The sequence below is a fragment of the Ischnura elegans genome, chromosome 3, assembly GCF_921293095.1.
Source record: "Ischnura elegans chromosome 3, ioIscEleg1.1, whole genome shotgun sequence".
In the NCBI taxonomy this organism is placed as follows: Eukaryota; Metazoa; Arthropoda; class Insecta; order Odonata; family Coenagrionidae; genus Ischnura; species Ischnura elegans.
In genome coordinates, this window is record NC_060248.1 from 15,102,978 (window position 1) to 15,123,915 (window position 20,938).

Genomic DNA, 20,938 nt, shown 5'->3' on the forward strand with positions numbered 1-20,938 from the left:
TAGTTGTACTGATGCGTGTGATGTTAAATCATTCATTTAGTATTCACCTTATCTTTATGGTTTAAGCCTTGTGTATAAAATGAGAATATACTTCTTTAGGCTTGTGGTATAAGTACGCACTCTGGAAAGAGGTGCATGTGGTATGGGGAAAGTGTGTACATATTATTGTCTCCCCCCTGGTAATTATGAAAAAGCCTTAAATTTGAATCATAGAGTCTTATCTTTAATATTATTATTCCTTCAGAGTATGTCAATGGAAATACAGTAAACTCTTGATTTTACGAAGCAGGATTTTACGAAGTTTTCGATTATACGAAGTGATATTGCGGTCCCGGTGAAAAGCCTATGCTAAATACATGGCGCTATTCGATTATACGAAGTTTCGATTATACGAAATTTTTTGAATTTACGAACCTCGGCTCGGTCCCTAGGAGCAAATGGCATTCGTTTATACGAACTACGGCGAAAAATTTGTCAACAAAACTAGTTACGCCGGCGTAAGTAGCTAAAAAATCAGCGCTTCCAACTGTGGTCCATCAAAAGTGCGAAATCGTAAATGATAATGCAACTTTGGAGAGAAATGGGTCGCCAAAAATCTCACTGTGGGAATTTAGGGGGAGTAGGAGTTCAGTTAAAATATCGCGGCTGACATTTTGCCCCTATTTACGTGCCTGTTCGTAAACATAGCATCGACAATAATTCGTAGTTTAACATGTCAGGAAGGTCGCGCGGAGTATTTCGTACACCCCTAATTAACCCTTTGCACTGCTGTGAACGTACTTCGAAGACTACTTGACTACTTTTCGCCGAAGCACTTCGAAGGGTCCCTAATCCGGGACCCTTTCCTCGACGAGCTCACCCTCGCTGGCCCCTGAAACTGGGCTATTTTTTAATGCATTACCTGACGCAACCCTGGGTTTCAAAGGGCAAAGGTGCCATGGGGGGAAAAAGAGTAAAGTGCGTGTTACTGTGGGGCTGTGCGTCAACCAAACGGGCACGGACAAAATAAGCCCGTTGTCATTGGGAAATTTGAAAGGCCACGGTGCTTAAAACATGTAAAATTGGAAGCCCTCCCCGTTTTTTACCATGCAAATAAAAACAGCTGGATGACCCGAGAAAATTTCCAGCAAACGGTTATACGTCTACAGAGAAAAATTGCTGGAGAGAACAGCAAAATTGTTTTAATAATGGATAATGCCACCGTTCAGAAATACGTGGAAGATCTAAAATTGGCTAATGTTCGAGTCCTCTTTTTACCCCCGAACTCGACTAGCAAGTCCCAGCCCTTGGACCAAGGCATTATCCAGGATTTAAAGTCCTGTACCGGAAGAAGCTTGAGCGGTATTACTTGCGATGGATCGGTATGTATACATTCATCTATTTTGCTCATGTGCGTTTGGATATCGATTTAGATATTTTTATTCATATGATTATCATTCTTTCAAATCTATTTGCTACTTTTATAAATGGGAACAGAAATTAATAACATCCCGAAATGGACGTTGATACATGCAATCCGCGCCATAATATCTTTTCGTGTATATATTGGCCTTTGTGAATGAACAACTTAAATATCTTAAGTACTGGGCTCTATTTACCGCCAATTTATATTTCAGGCTTCTCGTAATGAAGACGCACTTCCAAGTCTAAACATGAACTTTCTTCTCACGCGCTTCCCCGTTCTCCCATGCTGGGGTTCTGTCTTTCCAAAGCCGTCCCTTCCCTCCTGCCGCCTTTGGCTGATCTTGCTGACCCCCACCTTACGCATCCCAAACCCCTCCTTCCCCAGCATTTCCCATTCACTCCCTCCCTAAGGAGACTGAGCTTGTGTGCGTCGCAAAAAAATACGGCCAACCAAAAGTAGACTGAGGCAGAGCTGAAGGCCATTTCCCCACCCTTCTTTGTCCTGCCCCCTTCACCAGTCCTTGTGCTGACCACACTTCTTCCCTCAGGCAATCCCCATCCCACTCTTATTCACCCCACCCACTGAGAACGTTCCCCGATTGTGGAGAAAGGCATGGTTCATCTTTACCTGCAACGGGGGGAAGTTATTAACCGGAGAGAGGCGGAAGAAGAATCTTCCACTATCGGGAAAATGGTGCCGCGCTTATAATTGTCTCTCTTCTTCTCAGCTGACTTTTCAATTGAAATTAATTTCTTTGCTCCTTCCTCACTATATTTATTTACGATTATGGCGCAACTATTTTTTAGTGCTAAAACTAAGAAAATCTTTTCTCTATGTCAATGATCCTTTGCCTAACTTTCAATACGGCGGAGAAAGGAACACGAAAACTAAATGAGGTGACGGTACATGTTTTTGCGTGTCATTTTTTGGGAATTCACGCTAGCGAACCAATACTTAACCACGTTGAGAAATGATAAAACGTCTCTTGTAGGAAAACAATCAATGTGGATAATAACGTTTCTATCTATATTTCTCCGATACTGTAAGATGTTTCTCCTGTCGTTTTCCGGTTGGAACCTTGCTCCTGTCGGCATAAAAGGAGAGAAACATACTATATGAACAGGTCACCTCACACCCGGTATGAAGAATACAGTCCTGATGAAGAATTAAGTCTTTTATGGCAACGTCTGCGAAGATGATGGAACACAGTAGTCGGACGGAGATCTCAAACAGAATTTACTTCAAATATTCGCCAGAAGATAATCACATCCTACGTTATTTATGATCGTAATTGAATCTCAGTGAAAATAGAGCACATTCTGCTGAAAATACGAAGTAACTCGAAATATTAACTTACGAAGGTTATTTTGGAAACAGGCTAAGACCCTTGTTTTTCTTTTTTTCTCGTCACTGAGCGATAGAGGGCGACATAAATGGCGGTTAGGCCGGCTGCCGCTAAAATTCCGTGGGTGTCAGAAACAAATATCTATCTTTTGCATACTTAATAGTAGCTATTGGCTCCTAACCACAAATTTATTACTGTTAATTCTTATAATAAACATTGCATTTCATTATTTGATTACGTTTTCTAAACTGGTCGGGAATTTCTTTAGCGATCGTTGATGTTGAAGTATGAACAAGAAATGGGAATTTTATGGTGGTATAATTATTTAACGATTTTTCACATCATAAATCGATAGCAAAAAGCCTTTTCTATGAATTATACCGAGAATAACCACCGAAAACATTTAAATAAGACCACTAAAGACAAAAAACGGCGGAAGAAACAAAAGCGAACATTTTTTTCGTGACTTATGAAAAAGGTTTGAATTTACGAAACTCGATTTTACGAAGTGCCAATTTTCCGGTCCCACTGACTTCGTAAAATCAAGAGTTTACTGTAGTTGCTTGGAAAAATATGTTTAAGTCAAAGGATTTTGAAGTACATTATTATATGAAATCCAAGGAGTTAGTTTTATTAAGCAGCAGAATATCATGAGGATAAAATGTGGAAATGATAGTCTCTGAAGAAAATTGATGTTTATGGTTATGGGAAATTGTTAAAATCTTTTCTAGTGTTGTAGTTGTCATTGACAGCCAAATATCATAAATGATTTAATTAGTGATGGGTCGATTCCAAATTTTTATCGATTCCGATCCCGATTCCGATTCTAACATTTCGATTCCGATTCTACCGATACCGATTCCATCGATTCTGACACCATAGGCTCCAAGAAAAATAGGCAACAAGACAACCACTTAAAAAAATGTTACTCTGTGAAAGAATCAGTTGACAAAAGCATCTTTCATATCATCACTATGTAATTAAAATGTAATAGCTAAATTTTAAAACATAACATACCTGAAAAGTGGTGTTACCTCATAGGTATTACTTTAGAATATTAGCACTCTTGTTTAAATTTAAAATAAAAGTATCTCCTTTAATATCTATCTTATATTGAAAATATCTTATCATTATCAACAATGTCTCACAAATTTAGTCTGCATTTGCTCCTTTGGAATATAATAGGGATGTGCAAGTAGCACTTTTTGATCTCGAGTCGAGTTGAAAATTACTTGCGAGTGTCGAGTCGAGTATGATAATTTCTGAACCAGGCAATACAGCAATGCATACTACAATACATATATTCTACTCCAATTTTCTATGATGAATGTCTAGTCTAATGTAAGAAGGAAAATATAATGAGGATCGTTGATGGTTATTGTCAGAAGTAAGAGATGAATGAAAATTAATGTGTCTTCAATAGTTCCATTGGCACAATTGAAATTAATTAACTCCAAGTAATATGTCGATCATATATATGTATCCTAACTAAAAGGGAGAGCCCTGAGTACAGTCATTTTCGCAGCCATAATAAAGATTACATACTACGTATATGAATCATGTAATATTTGGCCCTTTCAAATTCCCAAGCAGAAAAATCAATTATTCTACATGCTCAGCCAGCAGGTTTTGACGTCTCCATGTTACAGTATTACTGCCTGCAGAAAATTGCCTTTTGGTACACACTTGTGTGACTGGGCAAGTACTTTCCTACCAAAATTGCAAGATTTTGGAAACATTGGAATTTTTATTAAAAATTATATCAACAATTTTTATGGATCTTGGATCTTCATGGAATTCAAGTGGATGAAGCGAACGAACTATAGAACTAAGCTTTAGCTTTGTAGAGACAAAACGTATCCTATACATCTCATGTCATTTAATCAACCTTAAAAACCCTTGCTTTTTTAAGTTCAAGAAAGAAACTGAACGCTACAAATGAATATCACATGGGACGGACGCAGTAATAAAAAAGGCTAAAAGAGCCTTGTGATGTGAAAACTCCCCTTTCCACGCGACTCACCTCGGCGAAGATGGAAAGGGAAAAAGGGTATCGGTTGTTGACTTTCACGGAAACAGTTCATTTTTCTCTCTCTTAAGCATGCCGCCTTAATCTCTTCACTTTACTTCAATACCCGAGCCATATTTCTTATGCGCGGGATGGTTTCGAAAAATATCCAATCCTTAGTATTTTCACTCGAGTAATGCGTTAAATGGTCAAGTCGATCTATACATAATCCTTTTTAACATCCTTAGTTTAATATTTTAAGTCAATGAAGACGATTATCCATGCTTTAAATGACGATTTTCAAGACTAACGTTTTAAAAAACTTGAAAAATCGGCCTGTTACCGAGCCTCAAGAGTTCCGCAGCGTGTAGCTCAGCCTTGACGCGCGATTGAAAAAATCTCTCTTATTTCCTTTGTCGCAAACTTTTTTTTTCCAAGATTTCTACTTAGTACTCTTTAGAATTCCCTACTTTTTATTGTGGTTCAAATTTTCCGAGTTATATTTTTCGTAAACGAAAGATAATGTCTAATTATTATGTCAAATTTCACGAGAAAAACGGGTCGGCCATTTGTGGTTGTAAAACCAGACGGGTGTGAGCCAAAATCTTCAAAATCCATGGAGAGTACAGGCGGTCCCCGACTTTCGTACACAATGCGTTCCCGAAAACTTGTACGAAAGTCGAATTGTACGAAAGTCGAACCATTGACTTCCATACTAATTAGGGGTTACGTTCCAAAAGAGCGGAATTTACGTACTAAAACCTTTTTTTTCACGGAATTCATTTCAATTGACTTAATTTAAATAGTGTATTAATAAAACTCCTCAAATCATCTAATTAATTTCGAAAATACGCAGAAAATGCAAATATAAGTTTAAAAAACAAGAACTCCGTTGGCTATCGAGTGAAACTTCCTCCTGGCGTTTAAGTTGACATTCCACTTATTACGTCCACTATAAATAAAAGGACATATCAAGTAGCATAAAAAAAATGTATTCGTTGAACCCGCACTCTGGATACCGTCTAATTTTTACACCAAAATTCGATATTTGGCAGGTGACATTCGTGATCGCGTATATTCCGCATGTTTTTCAAAAAAGACAAAATACAAACGGAATTCGGGTGATATTTCGTGCAATATCGTTGCTGAAGGTTTACATGAATTAAACAGCACTCAAACGAAAAAACACAATTAAAAAGAAGGTCTTACTAGTTTTATTGAAAGCTATTCGATGATGTCTAGTCAACTTCTTTTGAAAAATATCTTCAATGAAGGCTTTCCTCTTCTCTTGATAAAGGAGCCTATAGCAGGCAGTCTCTCTCCCAAATAAATCACCTAAATCAGAGTCAATTACCAACAATTTCCTTCATTATATACGTTCATATTGTTCGCATATACTGCCGATACTGCAATTTGAAACAATTGAATGTTGGAATGCGCAATAAACATGGCGGGAATTTTAAAAAAATTACGGACCAGCGTCCGAAAGTCCGAATTTAACGTACGAAAGTCGAGTAAAAGGTGTCAATTTTGAATGTACGAAAGTGCGAATTGTACGAAAGTCGAGTGTACGAAAGTCGAGGACCGCCTGTATAGGCAAAGCACCAATTCAAAGGAATATTCCGTTTTTTATTCCATAAAACTCATACCAACGCAACACCACCTGGATAAATTCAAATATTTTTTGAGGAAAAATGATATCTCGCGTGGCATTGAAAATTGGTCATGTTTGGGCCACTGTATCTCACTAAAGGGTCGTATTTATGTAAAATGGCATATAAATCTATATCTGGTAATGATTTATGAGTATTTACGCTAATTTTCAAGTCTCTATCCCCAAAAAGGTCACTTTGGACTTTATTCCAGCTTTTTCCGATTTCGGACCAGTGTGCGCCGGGTCGGAAGACGTTCGGCCGCCGCGGCTGGCGTAAAGGTATTTGGCCCACGTCGACAACTATAGTGAATTCGGCAAACTGAAACTACCAGGCAAAGGCAATAGAATGAATCTTCGGCTTTAAAAACTGTATTATTACATGAGCCTCATGACAGCGTTTCCTGTCGGCAGATTGCTGGACTTACTAGCCGCGAAAGCTCTGTAACCGTAACTACTCGACTCGACATTCCTAATGCTACTCGAAACGCACGAATCGAGTACCAACTACTCGACTCGAATCAAAATTTCGAGTACTCGCACATCCCTAGAAGATGGTTTTGTTATTACGATTACATGGCGCGAAAATTTAAATGACTGTTGGAAACGCGGTCGTATGTAAATTTTTACTTTCAAGTACTACTGGAATCGGAATCGATTTTTCACCTTGGCAAGTACTCATTTTCGATTCCGTTTCTTGGCCGAGAATCGAGGAATCGAAAAATCGAGGAATCGAACCGACCCATCACTAGATTTAATCCTAAACTCATCTCTTCCATTTCATTACTATAAAATGAATAATTGGCAATTTTCAGAAATATTTTTATGTGGTATAGTGTTATTTTGTTTCCTTTACATTCACAAGGCACTTGGAGGAGTTGTGTCAGTGTAACATCAAAATGTATCCTCAGAAGTGTATTCTTTCAATAATTTGTATTCATTAATTATTCTCTCCACTGAAGCAATACTTCCACTTGTGTGTATTGCATATGACTGAACTGTGGAGAATGCTGTCATTGGATGTTAATTTTTTTCTGGAGCACTGATTTGTATGACCTTTGTCATTTTCAGGCTGTTGGGATGGGGTCTGTCCTTGCTTCAGGGCGATGCCATTCCAAGTTCCCTGGCGAAGAATGTCCTCCGCCAGCGCATCTACTTTGCTTGCCTCGACTACTTCTGTTGCCCTCTGAGATGCCCAACACAGTCAGGCACTCGTCTCAGGGATCACATCAAAGTTCTCATCAGATTTTGGAAATTAATGTTTGCTGATAAAAAGTACCTCAAAGCAGGAATTCTTGGAGGTATGTTAACTATAGTTTTTTTTCAAATGAATTTTGCTGTTGTATGCATATACTGTATGCTGTCTTGAACCTCATGGTTTGAGTAATAAATTCATAGTGCAGCCCCCTCTTTTTATGAGCTAAATATTTGCCAGACCTGTATTCATAATGGGAAATTTGTGTGTGTATCTGAGATATGTACCTAAATTGATTCCATCTTAAAAAGTCTTATAAATACGATCTAAGTTTGTTTGTGAGGTGCCCTTTTTCCCTTTACTTCACATCCAAGTATGAGAGCATGCCTCTGATGCTAATTCCTTGCCTGCCTGCCCTATTTTCGAGATATTTAGTCGACTGACTTCTGATGCTTACCACGAGAGTCATCAGTTGCTTGCTTACTTTGCTAGGAAAGAGGCATTTCCCTCATGAGATGGAAGCGAGGGGAGTTCAAATGAAAGTTTTTCTTGAAATGTACCTTTTTTGGTGCATACGTGTCAACTTCACAGTGTTCATTGTATGATGTATAAGGTGAGAATTGGCATGGAGGGTATTTCTCATGCCCAAACTTCAACTGTCACTCTGGTTTGTAACTCAGGAGCGTGTTTTTGGAATTACCTAAGAATACTTTGGGAGCAAAGAGTCTCAAACCTCGTTGACTGAACTTTGTCAGGTTTGCCCCCAAGCACCAGTTTTAATGAAGCACTTGAGGGAAGGCTCTTAAAGGATTGCTTACAGTCACTTTTGATGGACAATTTTTCCAATCACTATTCGGGTAATTAGCAATTCCCGTTTCCCCGGGTGTCTTTCTGTTTGGGTGCAGTTGCTGATAGGAGGAGTTCAGAATTAGGAGGTGTTCCCTATGGGGGTACGGAGTACCATTATGTGGAAGGGAATCCATGCATCATTGGTTCCACTCTCACCAGATGCTCCCTGTTAATATGTGGGTAAATAAGCTATAGTGAGATGACACTCAGAAGGTGTATATTTGACCCAGGGAAAGGTTTTCAAAGGAATGGTACTTTAATGATTATTGATTATGATCTTCATAGAATTTTCTCGTGGTATTGACTATATCTGTGTGTGTTTAATTTTGTGAAAAAATTAAAACATCCAGCAAAAGAGATTGATAACTTCAGTGGAAGAAATAAGTTAACACTTTGCATGCCATGGGCGTAATATTACGTCCTGCTAATCCTTCTGAGGATTGCCATGGACGTAATATTACGTCCATCTACTTTATTGACTTTGTTTGCACGAAGCTGTAATATTTCGCCCATGGTACTTTTCCGGTTTGCTGCTTAGTGGTTCTGTTATTTCAAAAATCAACTGCTCGATGGAAAAAGAGTTCTTTTAATGTCTTGAGGATGAAAAGTGCTTGCTTACAGTCAGTGCTTGCTTGCTCTGTAGCTACCGGCACCCTTATCTCAGCCTACTTTGTGTGAAAATTCTTTGGAGGAAAGAACCGTTCGTTGAGGGTGCAGTGACCTGTTTTGTCATCCAGGATTTTGAATGATTTGCTTGGAACAATGCTTATGTATGACTTCCATGATGATCGGCCCTGATGACGATAGAAAAGGATTCTATCGAAACGTCGGCAGCGATGGAGATGGAGCTCACCCAGATGGAAACCCGAGAAGAATTCACCGCCAATTAGCAATAATGTTATTCAACTAATTCATGAAGAAGAGCAAAGTCCATTTTTATTGAAATACACATCGATATAAATATACTTTTGATGCTAATGTTTTAAAAATATTTGCGAATTTAGTAAAAATGGCTGGATTTTTCAGTAGGGCTTTAAAATTAGCAGCTTTTAAGACTTAGTTTTTATATGAAATTTTCATGTTAATTTTTTGATCATCAAAACTTGCAGATGAAATGCATAGTCCCATTGAAGCCCATGTAAGTTGGCATTAATTCTATTGCTAATGACTCATGTCGTTAAGTACTGCTTTTATAGCAACATTGGAAAGAGAGGACTTTAGTCGAAATAAAAATGATGGATTCATGGTTGAGATTGAATCTCAATCAAACTGCCTTATGGTGCGTGAATTAGCCTCAAAACCTGTTCACTTGGAACTGGTGGAGCACTGGTACATTTGCACTGTATGAGTCCATGATTGATGAGCAGCCATTATTTCATCATTGGAATGTTTCTATGTTTCACAAGGGTTTGCTCCCTCTCCCTCTCTCTCTCTCTCTTTCCAGATCTTGACCTTTATGGTCCAGCTCCAACTTCGTCCTCATCTCCGCTCGGCATGCAGAAGGGGGGAACTCTGCCGTCTGGTGCCACATGGACCATGGGAGGGGGAGGGGGGATGAACGGCTCGTATGGAAGCCAGGGAGGGTCTGGCGGAACGATGAGTGGAGGGGGAGCAAGTGGTGCCCCTGGTGGGGGCACAATGAATGAGCTGATGAGAGCCCAAACCGTTGGCTCGATGCCACGACCCGGGACCAATGCAGGTTGGATCAACACCGTCCCTCTATCCTACAGCACTAACACTCTGTCCAAGAAGTCAGCCCGCACCAAAAGAATTGGCAATGCAGAAGTGTTTGCTAAGTACTACACTAAGAAGAGGAACTTAATACTTGATTTACTGGTATGCACCAGTGCAATTTATTGTATTATTTATTTATATTTTTTTTTTTTGGGGGGTTCAGGTTGGTGTGGTGGCTTGAGCGTTGGCTTCCGACCCCGTGGGCTTGGGTTCAAATCCTGGCAGTGGCAGAGAATTTTCAGAGACTGCCCAATCCCTGATTGAATGTTGTGTGGAGGACATTTCTAGCGCAACACACTGTCCGTCGGATGGGACGTTAAGCCGTGGTCCCCTTGGCACCTTCCATTAAGAGCAGGCTAATGCCGATGCCAGTTTTCTCTCCACCCACCCTTACCTTCCCTTCCCCTAATGGCGCAAATGACCTAAGTTGTCGGTCGCCTCCTTCAAATACCATACCTATATATTTTTTTTCATAACATATTTTGAATCAGTAATGATAGAGAATTGTCTAAAATTCTTATGGATTAAGCCATGATTTTAATTCCTCTAGGAAAAAAAGCATGATAATTTATGAAGTTAAATTTGGTGTGACGTATAATTGCTTGTAATTTAGCTAGTAAACCCCCTAACTGCGAATATTAGACCCATAAAATTTTGTGGGTTCATCTTTATTTTAAGATATAGGCAGCATTATAGTTGGACCATCCTAGACAAGCAATTAGCTATTGAAGAGTCAGTCAGCTATAAAGCCCATTGATGTGGATGGTATAAGGTGGGGTGAGGTACCGTGTGAAGCTATTATGGCAACTTTTGTTTACTCAAATATGGCAGCTTATAGGGCAGAAGTTGCTTAATTTTCCTTCATTTTCTGAGGGAACAGTTTTTTGTCAAAGTGTAGCAGTTTTATGTCAACAATTGTTTTTACAATCGATTTTGCATTCTTATATTGCCTTTATACAGCCACTCTAATATTATGATGTGTTTAATAGTAATTTAGCAGTAAGTTGTAGACTCAAGAATTATTTTATATTTGAATTCAAGCCCACTGTGGCAGTTTATGTTTTGTATTAAATGACATTCATGTGATGTCAGTTTACATAGCTTTAAGTACATTTCGATTGTTCAACAGGCTGTGGAGATAGGATTCCTTACAACGTGGCACAACCCAACATCTCGTCCTGAGCTCCAGATAGAAGGTGAGGGGGACGTGATAGCTTGGCGATCCAAAGCAAGGAGTGACCGAGCTGGAAGAGACATTGTTGGCTTGGCATGGGACATTAGTCCTGTTCTGGCCGTTTTCATACCTGAAAGGTAAGGGACAGAAAGACAGGCTTTGACAGAAAGTTTAGGTGGCAGATGGTGGATAGATAGATGGTGGCTTGAGGTGGACTTAGGCCTCAAGACACCTGTATCCAATGAAATTACCATTTGGTGGGAAGCACAAAAAATACTGTTTTAAATATCCTTTTCTGTTGAGTACAGCAGACTCCTGATTATCCGACTGCGGTTTATCCATGTTGCAGATTATCCGTGCATGAATTTCACTCTTGCTCAATACTTTACGCAATCTTTGTAAAAAATAAAATTGTACGCAAAATACTGGAATTGCTGTATATTAATGCTAGGATACACTGGGATTAATATTTCCATTAGAATCCCCTTCATAAAATGGAAGCGATCGCACGCTAGCTGCATTCATGGGAGCTCTGTGTTCCTGTTTTCCAAGCCTCGCAGTGCGCGATCGCGCTCTGTGATCACGGATACACGCCCCGCAGCGGTTGCAACCCGGGAAAATTGTACGAGACGTGACCACATGGCGTGGTGCTTAAAAGTGGTTTCCAACGTTGAGCAGTCGTTTTGAAGCATTCATGCAAACCACTTTTCTGTATCGGTGATCACGCAGCCGCAGGTGCGTGGTTTTCGAAACCAGTTCTTATATGGAGCCGTAATAATACTAGTAAAACCTTGTTTTCGCTGCTAAAAAGATCGCGGACTGGTGAATAAAGCTCTCAATGAGTCCAGGAAGCACTCTAAAATTACAGAATAACCGCGTAAGTAATGATAAGTTTGTTTTACATAAATTATGAACATTACGAGACTTTTTAAGTGAAAATTTGGGTTATCCGTTTTTTCCGATTATTCGTGCCGTCTCTCCCCACCATTAGCCATTAGGATAATCGGGAGTGTGTTGTATATGAATTTGATGAATGATCAGATGGCCCTGCCATGGTATAAAAATATGCGACACATTTCCATTTTTCTCCCTCGCAGATTGAAGAACACAGAGCAGATAGTGAAGGAAGTGTCAAGACTAGTGCAGCTGAATCCCTTGGCTGTCTCCCATGTTCCAGATGCCCTGCAGTACTTTGTTAAAATTGATACCATCCTCCGTGATGCTCATGAGGTAAACAAGGAGTGGAGTGAGCACTATTTATGCATCAATTCAGATATTTTTTGTGTGTCTTAAATTATTCATTATGGGTTTTCTTTGTGGCGTGGTTCGTCTACCAAGATTGTTCATTAATTGTTTGCTGATCATTAATTATGTATTAATTCAAACCCTTCCAAAATTTTTGGAGAAATGGTCTTAGATGTGCCTCCTCTAAAGGAACCCATGCCAAAATATACCCCCTCCTCCCTTATCCCCTCCTAAATTTCTTATTTCATTGCTTTGTCTGCCTCAATTGACCAGTTATGTGCTTGCCAATGTTTCAGTTGGTGTACATGTTGACGTGGGCTCGGGTTTCACCGGTTCGTGCCTTATCTTATTTCTCGAGGCAATTCCCACCTCATCCCATCACTGCTCAGTACGCTGTTCGGGTGCTAGAGAGTTATCCCGCTGATGCTGTTCTCTTCTACATCCCCCAACTTGTTCAGGCTGTTCGACATGACACGGTCAGTACAATCTTCATTGATTTACAGTGTGTGGGTAAATTTTCTGTTGTAAATGTGCATGAAATGAGTGATTCCATTTAGATGATGCTGTAAAAGTTCTAGCCTTGAGTGTAATCAATTCGTACGAAAGCATTTTGTACGTGTATTCATTATCTCAAGTCTGCCATTCAAAGCATATGAGAAATTACCCTTAATTACAAAATAAACTTCTTTATGAAGCAATTTAAATGAAAATGTCTCATAAGACTGTTTTTGGAAATGCCAAAATGTAAATTAATGTATTTTATTTGGCAGATGGGTTATGCCACCGAATTTATCAAGAATGTAGCCAAGAAGTCACAGGTGGTGGCTCATCAGCTCATTTGGAACATGCAGACAAACAAGTACCGAGATGAGGAAGGGCATCAGCCGGACCCTGATTTGTTTGATACACTTGATGCCTTGTCCAACTCCATTATTAGTTCGCTGTCTGGACCAGCCAAGCAATTTTACGAGAGGGAATTCGACTTCTTCAAGAGGATAACTAACATCTCTGGAGAAATTCGCCCGTATCCCAAAGGTATGGCAAATATTTGATGATTTCAAACAACACCGCTCTCTAGTTAAGAAAAAATAGAATTCAAGCTTCTCCAGTGGAATAACTAAGAAAGACATTTTGCAGTAATGGCAATTCCCAAACTATTTACAAGGATGAAGAGACCAAAAAATCATATCTTCGTCTATCAAACCTAATCCCTTGGAAAATTTACCTCTTAGGTTTGTTCTCCAAAGAACTACTGAGAATTTATATTCAAATTCTTTTTGGATTCTCATTCATTCTACCCACAGTTTCACCATGTGCTTTCTTCACAATTCTTCGTATTTCACTTCTTTTTATCTCCAGAAATGATGGAGATTGATGCAACTAGTGAGTGTTACATTTTAAGTTTCAAATCCCTTAAGAGTTCTTCATGATAACATTATTTGTTCTTGTCTTTTTTTCTGTAAGAAATTGAAATCTCTGCATTCTTTTGCTAGCTGAAAGCACAAATGAAATGTAGAAATGCTGCAAATGTTTCACACAGAGAGTGAAGGTGAAACTTTGAATTGGAGTAATACATAGTAATTACCTAGTATTTGGCAGCTTTATTTGTTTTATAAGACTTGATTTGTATTATCATATCATTAATTAACTGTAAAAGGTATTAATGAACACCTATACTGGCTGTTCCATTTTCAATAAAAGTGTCGAGATGAGATGCAATTGCATTCCAAGTGCAATTCAGATTCCAGTTTGTATTATAAGTGGTATTCAGTCTACCAATGCCTTAGTCTGCCTTTATCACGTCAAACTGAGTACATACTATGCTTGACTGAAGTGCTTTTGAATGACGGTTTTATTAGAATGAACTCCTCTCCCTTTCCTTTGTTGTTTGCTGTGCCACTGATGGTTTTACCTCTCCCCCTAAATTGGCATTATTTAGGTTGTTTGTGACTCCATTATTGGACATTGAACTAAGCAATATGATACATTTATGCATTTTTTTCACTGGCTGAAAGTATTTTAGGGTATACAAATGCTTTTTCTCTGAGTTGCATGATGGCTTAGATTGTCATTTGAGTAATTTTTCTGGGAGCAAGCGCAAAATGCCAAACTGTTGGAGGGGACGAGGGAGTTACTCTGGGTTAACGATTTTGTTTTCTGCCCGATGTGTTTCAGGACCTGAGAGGAAGCGTGCCTGTTTGGAGGCTTTGAGTCGCATCAAGGTGCAGGCTGGGTGCTACCTCCCGTCAAACCCTGAGGCAATGGTGGTAAACATTGATTACGAGAGTGGAACACCAATGCAAAGGTTGAAAAATCTGCATTTTGTCATTTGTTTCAATTTCTGTGTTACTCTGGGAGCGATTTCTGTGACTTCCATGTTTCTTCCCGTGCAGTGCTGCCAAGGCTCCGTTCCTTGCTCGCTTTGTGGTGCGTCGCATGGGCATCAAAGAGCTGGAGCAGACTGCCATGCTGGCATCACAGCAGTCTCCGGGAAACCCTCTCGTCATGGAGGCTAACCCAGAGAGGGACTCCATACAAGCAGCCATATTCAAGGTGATGAATTGGATCATGTAATACACTTTCTTCTCATTCCAATGTCATGCTCCCGTGGTTTGCACTTACATCTTCTTGTCTGTTTGCACAGGTTGGGGATGACGTTAGGCAGGACATGCTGGCCTTGCAAGTAATTGCCATTTTCAAGAATATTTTCCAGCAAGTTGGCCTGGATTTGTTTCTCTTCCCCTACCGAGTGGTAGCAACATCTCCTGGGGTGAACATCTTCTCTTATATCTTATTGTCAATCCTTTATTATTACATATTATAGTAATAATAACATTAATAGATAGTAATTAGTCGAAGAGGAAGACAGAATAGGAAAAGGTTTCTTTTTGTGAAAAGGGAAGCTCTAAATCATAATATATTTTACATCAATTCCTTCTTCAGTATTGTTAAATTTTGTGTAAGCTAATAGTTTTTTAGTGATATTTGGAAGCCTTATCTGTGGAAAATTAGTAACATGCATGTTTTCAGTGAACTTTTATAAATGGCTTATAATTTTAGCTAATCGCGTGAAAGCTTTTATTTATTTGTTTCCACATCCTTGAGTTCTCATTTTCTGTATAATTAATGAGTGGATATGCATGAAGGACATTCATATGTAATTTATTGATGAAGTGAATACAACTACATAGTAAGTTTCTTAATTTTTATAAAAGGGCAACTTTCTTTTTCCACATACATTTATTACAAGAAGACACAGGTTTTGATGGGGTTCATCATCATCAGGTGATGATAGGGCTAATCAAAATCCAAGTCATCTTGTGGTAAATCTATGTCGAAAAACAAAGTTATTCTTAATGTTTGAGAGGATAAGTAAGTTCCTCAAAATCATTCCTGGGGAGCAGAATCCCTAAATTTTCTTAATATAAGACATCTTTAATTGATCTTGTATAGCATTAAATTAATAATCATGTCATTTTTACCTTTATAAAAATAGTTTTTTGTTCTCTCCAATAGTGTGGTGTTATAGAATGTGTACCAAATGCTAAATCCCGTGATCAGCTTGGCCGACAAACTGATTTTGGAATGTATGAGTACTTCATTAAAAAGTATGGTGATGAGACCACAAAAGAATTTCAGGTAAGAGTTATTATTATTCTGTCAAGTTAACAATATCATTCCATGTTTTAAATCATATCATAACAAGTTTTGAATTTTATTACTTGATTTTCTGATGTTTTGAATTTTTTGCAGAATGCACGCCGTAACTTCATTAAATCCATGGCTGCATACAGTGTAGTTGGCTTTTTGCTCCAAATTAAAGATCGTCACAATGGAAATATTATGTTGGATACTGAGGGAAACATCATTCACATAGGTAATCATTATTTATGCATATATCATATGGCTTACCATATATCCTTGCACGAGGGGAGCTGGTCGAGGAATAGCATTGAATAGAGCAAAGCTAGGGCTACATTGACAATCTTGTATATTGAGCGCTACCAGTAAACGGTTGTGATATGCTTTTTAGAATTCAACGGTACATATTACAATTGATAGAGCAGTGCCACTTTTGCTGCTGTTTGACTTGAATATTCAGAGTAGAGGAAAATTGTATGTATCAGCATCAAGAAAAACCAGCTCGTGGGAAAAGAGGGAGAAATGAGCGATTTTTACGTCATTTATGGCATAATATGCTGGAAAATTGGTGCCTAGATAGATTCTCATTGTTGCTGAATACATGAGGACTCCATTTTGGGTTACCTCCTTTTTCAATGTAGTCAGTGTAGAGCATCTGGGTAGAGTATGAGGTATTAAAAGTGTAAGGAATGTGGTGCTGTTTTGGAGGATTGAAGTGGTTATTGGATGATAAAGATTTTGGTGGCAGTCACACACTAACCTAAGTGTAAGATTTGTCATTGGATAAATGTCACTCAATGTAAGGATTTAGAGAAATCTTTGCTAAAAATTACAAGGTACATTACGTGGTTGACTGGCTTGATTAAAAACTATGACAGCTGGATTTCTTTTTTTGCTATATCTTTAGTGAGGTAGTAGGAAGGAAAAAATCTTATACATGTGCAAGAAGAGAATATTTTTTTGCATTATCTGCTGTCGTATTGTGATTTTTTCGTATCAATTTTACTTTCAATGTGTCCCATCAATGATTGTTATCCAATCACTTATTATGTGCTAGTATGCTTCAATAGATCAGTCATTTGAGTTATGGCAGTGATTAAATTCTTGAACCAGATTTTATTGAAAGCTTGAGCTGCACAATTAATGTAAAGTTAGACCTTTTACTTTGCCTTTAACTCCCTTTTGTGACACACAACGTAATTACAATATTGTGGGAGATGTGGATGATTTCCTAATATCCCTCCTGAAAGTAGCTTCAAAAGCTTTTTGCTACCATCAGTATTTTTATCATGTCGAAGTATGAGCAGCAGCAGTAAATTCAACCCCTGGGCCCAGGAAAAGAAGATGAAAATAATTGATGAGTGCAAAAGTGACACGCATGTTTAGAAACTGATTTTTGATGTTTTATGTTGCCAAGTCATTCACAATCTTGAGGAGCAAAGAAAAAAAATTGTGATGCTCTATATAATATCAGAATCACGTACTAGTAAGGCTGCCTGTGTAGCAACTTGTTCACAATACGACATTGTAGCATGATGTTTGAGATGTGATGTCTGCCAGTGGCACTGTGATTTGATTCATCTTAGCTCAGGTAATGTAGATCCATGATTACGTCGCTATGAAGGGCAAACAATGCAGCCACAGGGGTTTGGTTTTTGGAAAATACAAAATATTTCATATCAGCGTATACAATACTTATTTCATCACCCTGGATTCTTGAATTGATGGTAGGAGTACTCAGCATGTTATGCAGAACAACGGAATGGTGAAGTATATTTAAGAAGAGCAAAAAGTGTCTTATTTTGGAAAAATCAGCCGATTTTCCTAAATAATGGATGTAGGATTTGAACTCATTGAGACTTCAGCACAGTGAAAATAACCTGTTTTTATATTTTATTTATATACTTATCAATGACCATGCAAGTGAATTAAAAAATAGCTCTCTAATTCTTTCACAATCGCATGGAAACAATAGAAAAATGTAAATTAAGGATTGCAATGGGAATTTGGGGGCTTCATCCATCACCTGCAGATATAACAAGTTCTTGATAATAGGAGGGAACACTCAAAATTAAAAATTGGTTTTCATTATTTAAAACCAACAAGATATGAATGAAAAACACACACGCCAAATTTTAGAGCTCAAATTCGATTTTTAACCGGGATAAGTAGCTTTGAAAGTCCGCTAGGAGCTTCGGCCACGCCCACGGCGCGAAACGTATTACCATTGGCTGATGCCGCGTGACGTGTGAACCTCATGAATGTCGCGAGAGTAATGCTTGAAGAAGCTGTAAACACACTGCGTTCATGGAAATAGTGGCCAAAAGTTAATCGTTATGGCGAAACACAATGTTAATTTTGTTCTGGCAGATACCAGAAGTGTACCGACATTATTAACAGGGACTCTGGACAATTTTTTGTCTCAAAAAGAATCATCTCATTGAAATGAAACTTCTTAAGATGAAATGTTTACACTTTTGAAAGAGACGGTAATAACGGCAATTATCGGATGGATGTTTTAATTCGTGTTCAGTGTTTCAGAGTTATGTGGTAAAAATCCGACCATAATTATAGTTTTAATGAGCAGCGGCTGGGTTATTGAAAACCAAAACAATACGAATGAATGGAATCATTTCTGCTGTATTTTTGAAAGTTGTGAATATATTCTACTGGTACTTATAGGCATTGTGTGAATTTGTGCTTTAAATATTTTAAGAGTTATCTTTTGTAAAATCCGACCATAATTATGGTTTTTACGAGCAGAGGCTTGGTTATTGGCATCATAAAATCCTTTACTTATTACTGGTTTTTAGTTTCCGGATGTAAATTGTAAAATAAATGAACAAATGTGCTATAGCTACAGCTGTTTTCTTGCCCTCTGAAGGGAGGAAATTCTGGGTTCTCTCCGTTTCTTTTAGGATTAGCATTCAAATTTCGTTGGAACAGCATTTTTTAAAGCAGAGGTCTCGCTTGGTCCACATATGTTCCTGATAAATGTTCAAGTCAGTTTCGTACTATGAAAAATGGTAAACAATTGTCATCAAAATGAAAGAGTAATTCTCAGTTAACTCAGAGATGGGGATTTTTACATGAAAATATATCTGTAAGTTCACGTATATTTACATCAGAGTTACACGTACAGTCACTTTCCAAAGTTTTAGGACCAAGTTTGTGGCACCACTTCTGCTTCTCAAGGAACATTAGTATCCTATACTCCTTTCGTAGTTACCTGATGCACTCCGCTGACATTCCGTTTGTGATTATATACATGCACACAAAGGGACAAATTATTTTAATACTGCAAATTTATCATTCCGCTTCTATTTATGTAGGGTGTAAAGATTATTTCGTGAGCATTTACTGCATACTTGCACCGGTTTTTACCCTTAGTGGTTAAAGTAATTATTATATGATTTTTTACATGAATTGGGTCGCCGCGGCGGTGGCCTAGTGAGCAACGCTTTGAGCTCGGGTAGTGAAGATTGAGGGGTCGGGACTGTCTCTCATAATTTTTTCAGCTCCTTTTCCTACTTATTAACAGGTTTTTTATAATCGTAATTTCACTCTATTTGATATTATGCTTTTATTATTGCCAATGCGAATTTTTAAAATTAAGAGAAAAATGGTGGATAAAATCTTGGCGTTAGCATTAATGTATAGTTTTAAGTTTGGCGAAAGGAGTCACACATTATAATTTATTATTTGTCAATTATTCTTTTTCTATTAATGACAGTTCAAACTATTTGCGAGTATTTATTCAGTAAGTATTTGCCTCCGTTTTCTCTGTTTTGTTGTAAGATTTGCAAAGTTATCCGTGTTTATAATTTACTACTTGTTCTTCTATGTATAGACCTGGCGGCACCGGGAGCCAAATGTGTTTATTTCTGTTTATTGTGAGTAATTCGATATCGTAGTGTTCCTGGAGTACAAATTTGAGATTATCATGTATTAGTTCGTACTATTCGACACATCAATAGGTTAGTGTCGAAGACCCTTTCCGTTGCAGTGGTTGGCTTTAATGCGCAAGATAGAAACAAATAGTGAAAACCAGGGCAAATATGCAGTAAATGCACACGAAATAATTATTAAATCCAACATAAATTGAAGCATAATGATATATTTGCAATTAAAAAGTAAAATTTCCCGTTGAGTGCGTATATATTTAAGCACATACGAAATTTTTGCGATGTGTGGTCAAAGACAACAAAAGAAGTAATGGAAACTAAATCTCTTTGAGAAGCAGAAGAGATTTACATTAAAATGGCCCTCACACATTCTTTAACAGCCTATTTCTTAAGGAATATGCAGTCTCCGTGCAGCGTCGCGTCACCGCCTTCCCCGGTCTGTGTCGTTTGGCACCACAAAAAATACTTTTCTGGCGTTTAACGAGAGGTAAATTCACATCTCGGCACACAACAATATACATAAGGTTCCCTCCCACTCATTTAAAATTCTCCATTTTCTCTGGTATTAACTTATACTCGAAATAACATGTACGACAATGCACTCCTTATGCAAGCAATGCAGATCTCATGAGGTTCACACGTCATCAACATGGCGTCGCCCGAGAAATACGTTTTTGGCGCGGAATTCAAGTTGAAACTTCAAACTGCTCTAGGGGCGAAATTATTCTGCGCTCGGAGGTAAAATTTGGTGAGAGCCTTTCTTACACCCGTTGCTTTATAAATCA

The 20,938-nt window shown here is 38.3% G+C and overlaps 1 protein-coding gene across 4 annotated transcripts in view; it reads left to right on the forward strand.

The window, feature by feature from the left end:
* The window catches only part of LOC124155481 (phosphatidylinositol 4-kinase alpha), a 69,153-nt gene that overhangs the window by 45,046 nt on the left and 3,169 nt on the right, over positions 1-20,938 (forward strand). For all 4 annotated transcript variants that reach the window (XM_046529321.1, XM_046529323.1, XM_046529322.1 and 1 more), the window contains 11 exons: positions 7,481-7,710; positions 9,898-10,289; positions 11,317-11,498; positions 12,459-12,591; positions 12,903-13,082; positions 13,377-13,641; positions 14,782-14,911; positions 15,000-15,159; positions 15,251-15,376; positions 16,123-16,245; positions 16,360-16,483. In XM_046529321.1, coding sequence (XP_046385277.1) covers positions 7,481-7,710; positions 9,898-10,289; positions 11,317-11,498; positions 12,459-12,591; positions 12,903-13,082; positions 13,377-13,641; positions 14,782-14,911; positions 15,000-15,159; positions 15,251-15,376; positions 16,123-16,245; positions 16,360-16,483 — 2,045 coding nt within the window. The remainder of the gene's footprint in view (positions 1-7,480; positions 7,711-9,897; positions 10,290-11,316; positions 11,499-12,458; positions 12,592-12,902; positions 13,083-13,376; positions 13,642-14,781; positions 14,912-14,999; positions 15,160-15,250; positions 15,377-16,122; positions 16,246-16,359; positions 16,484-20,938) is intronic.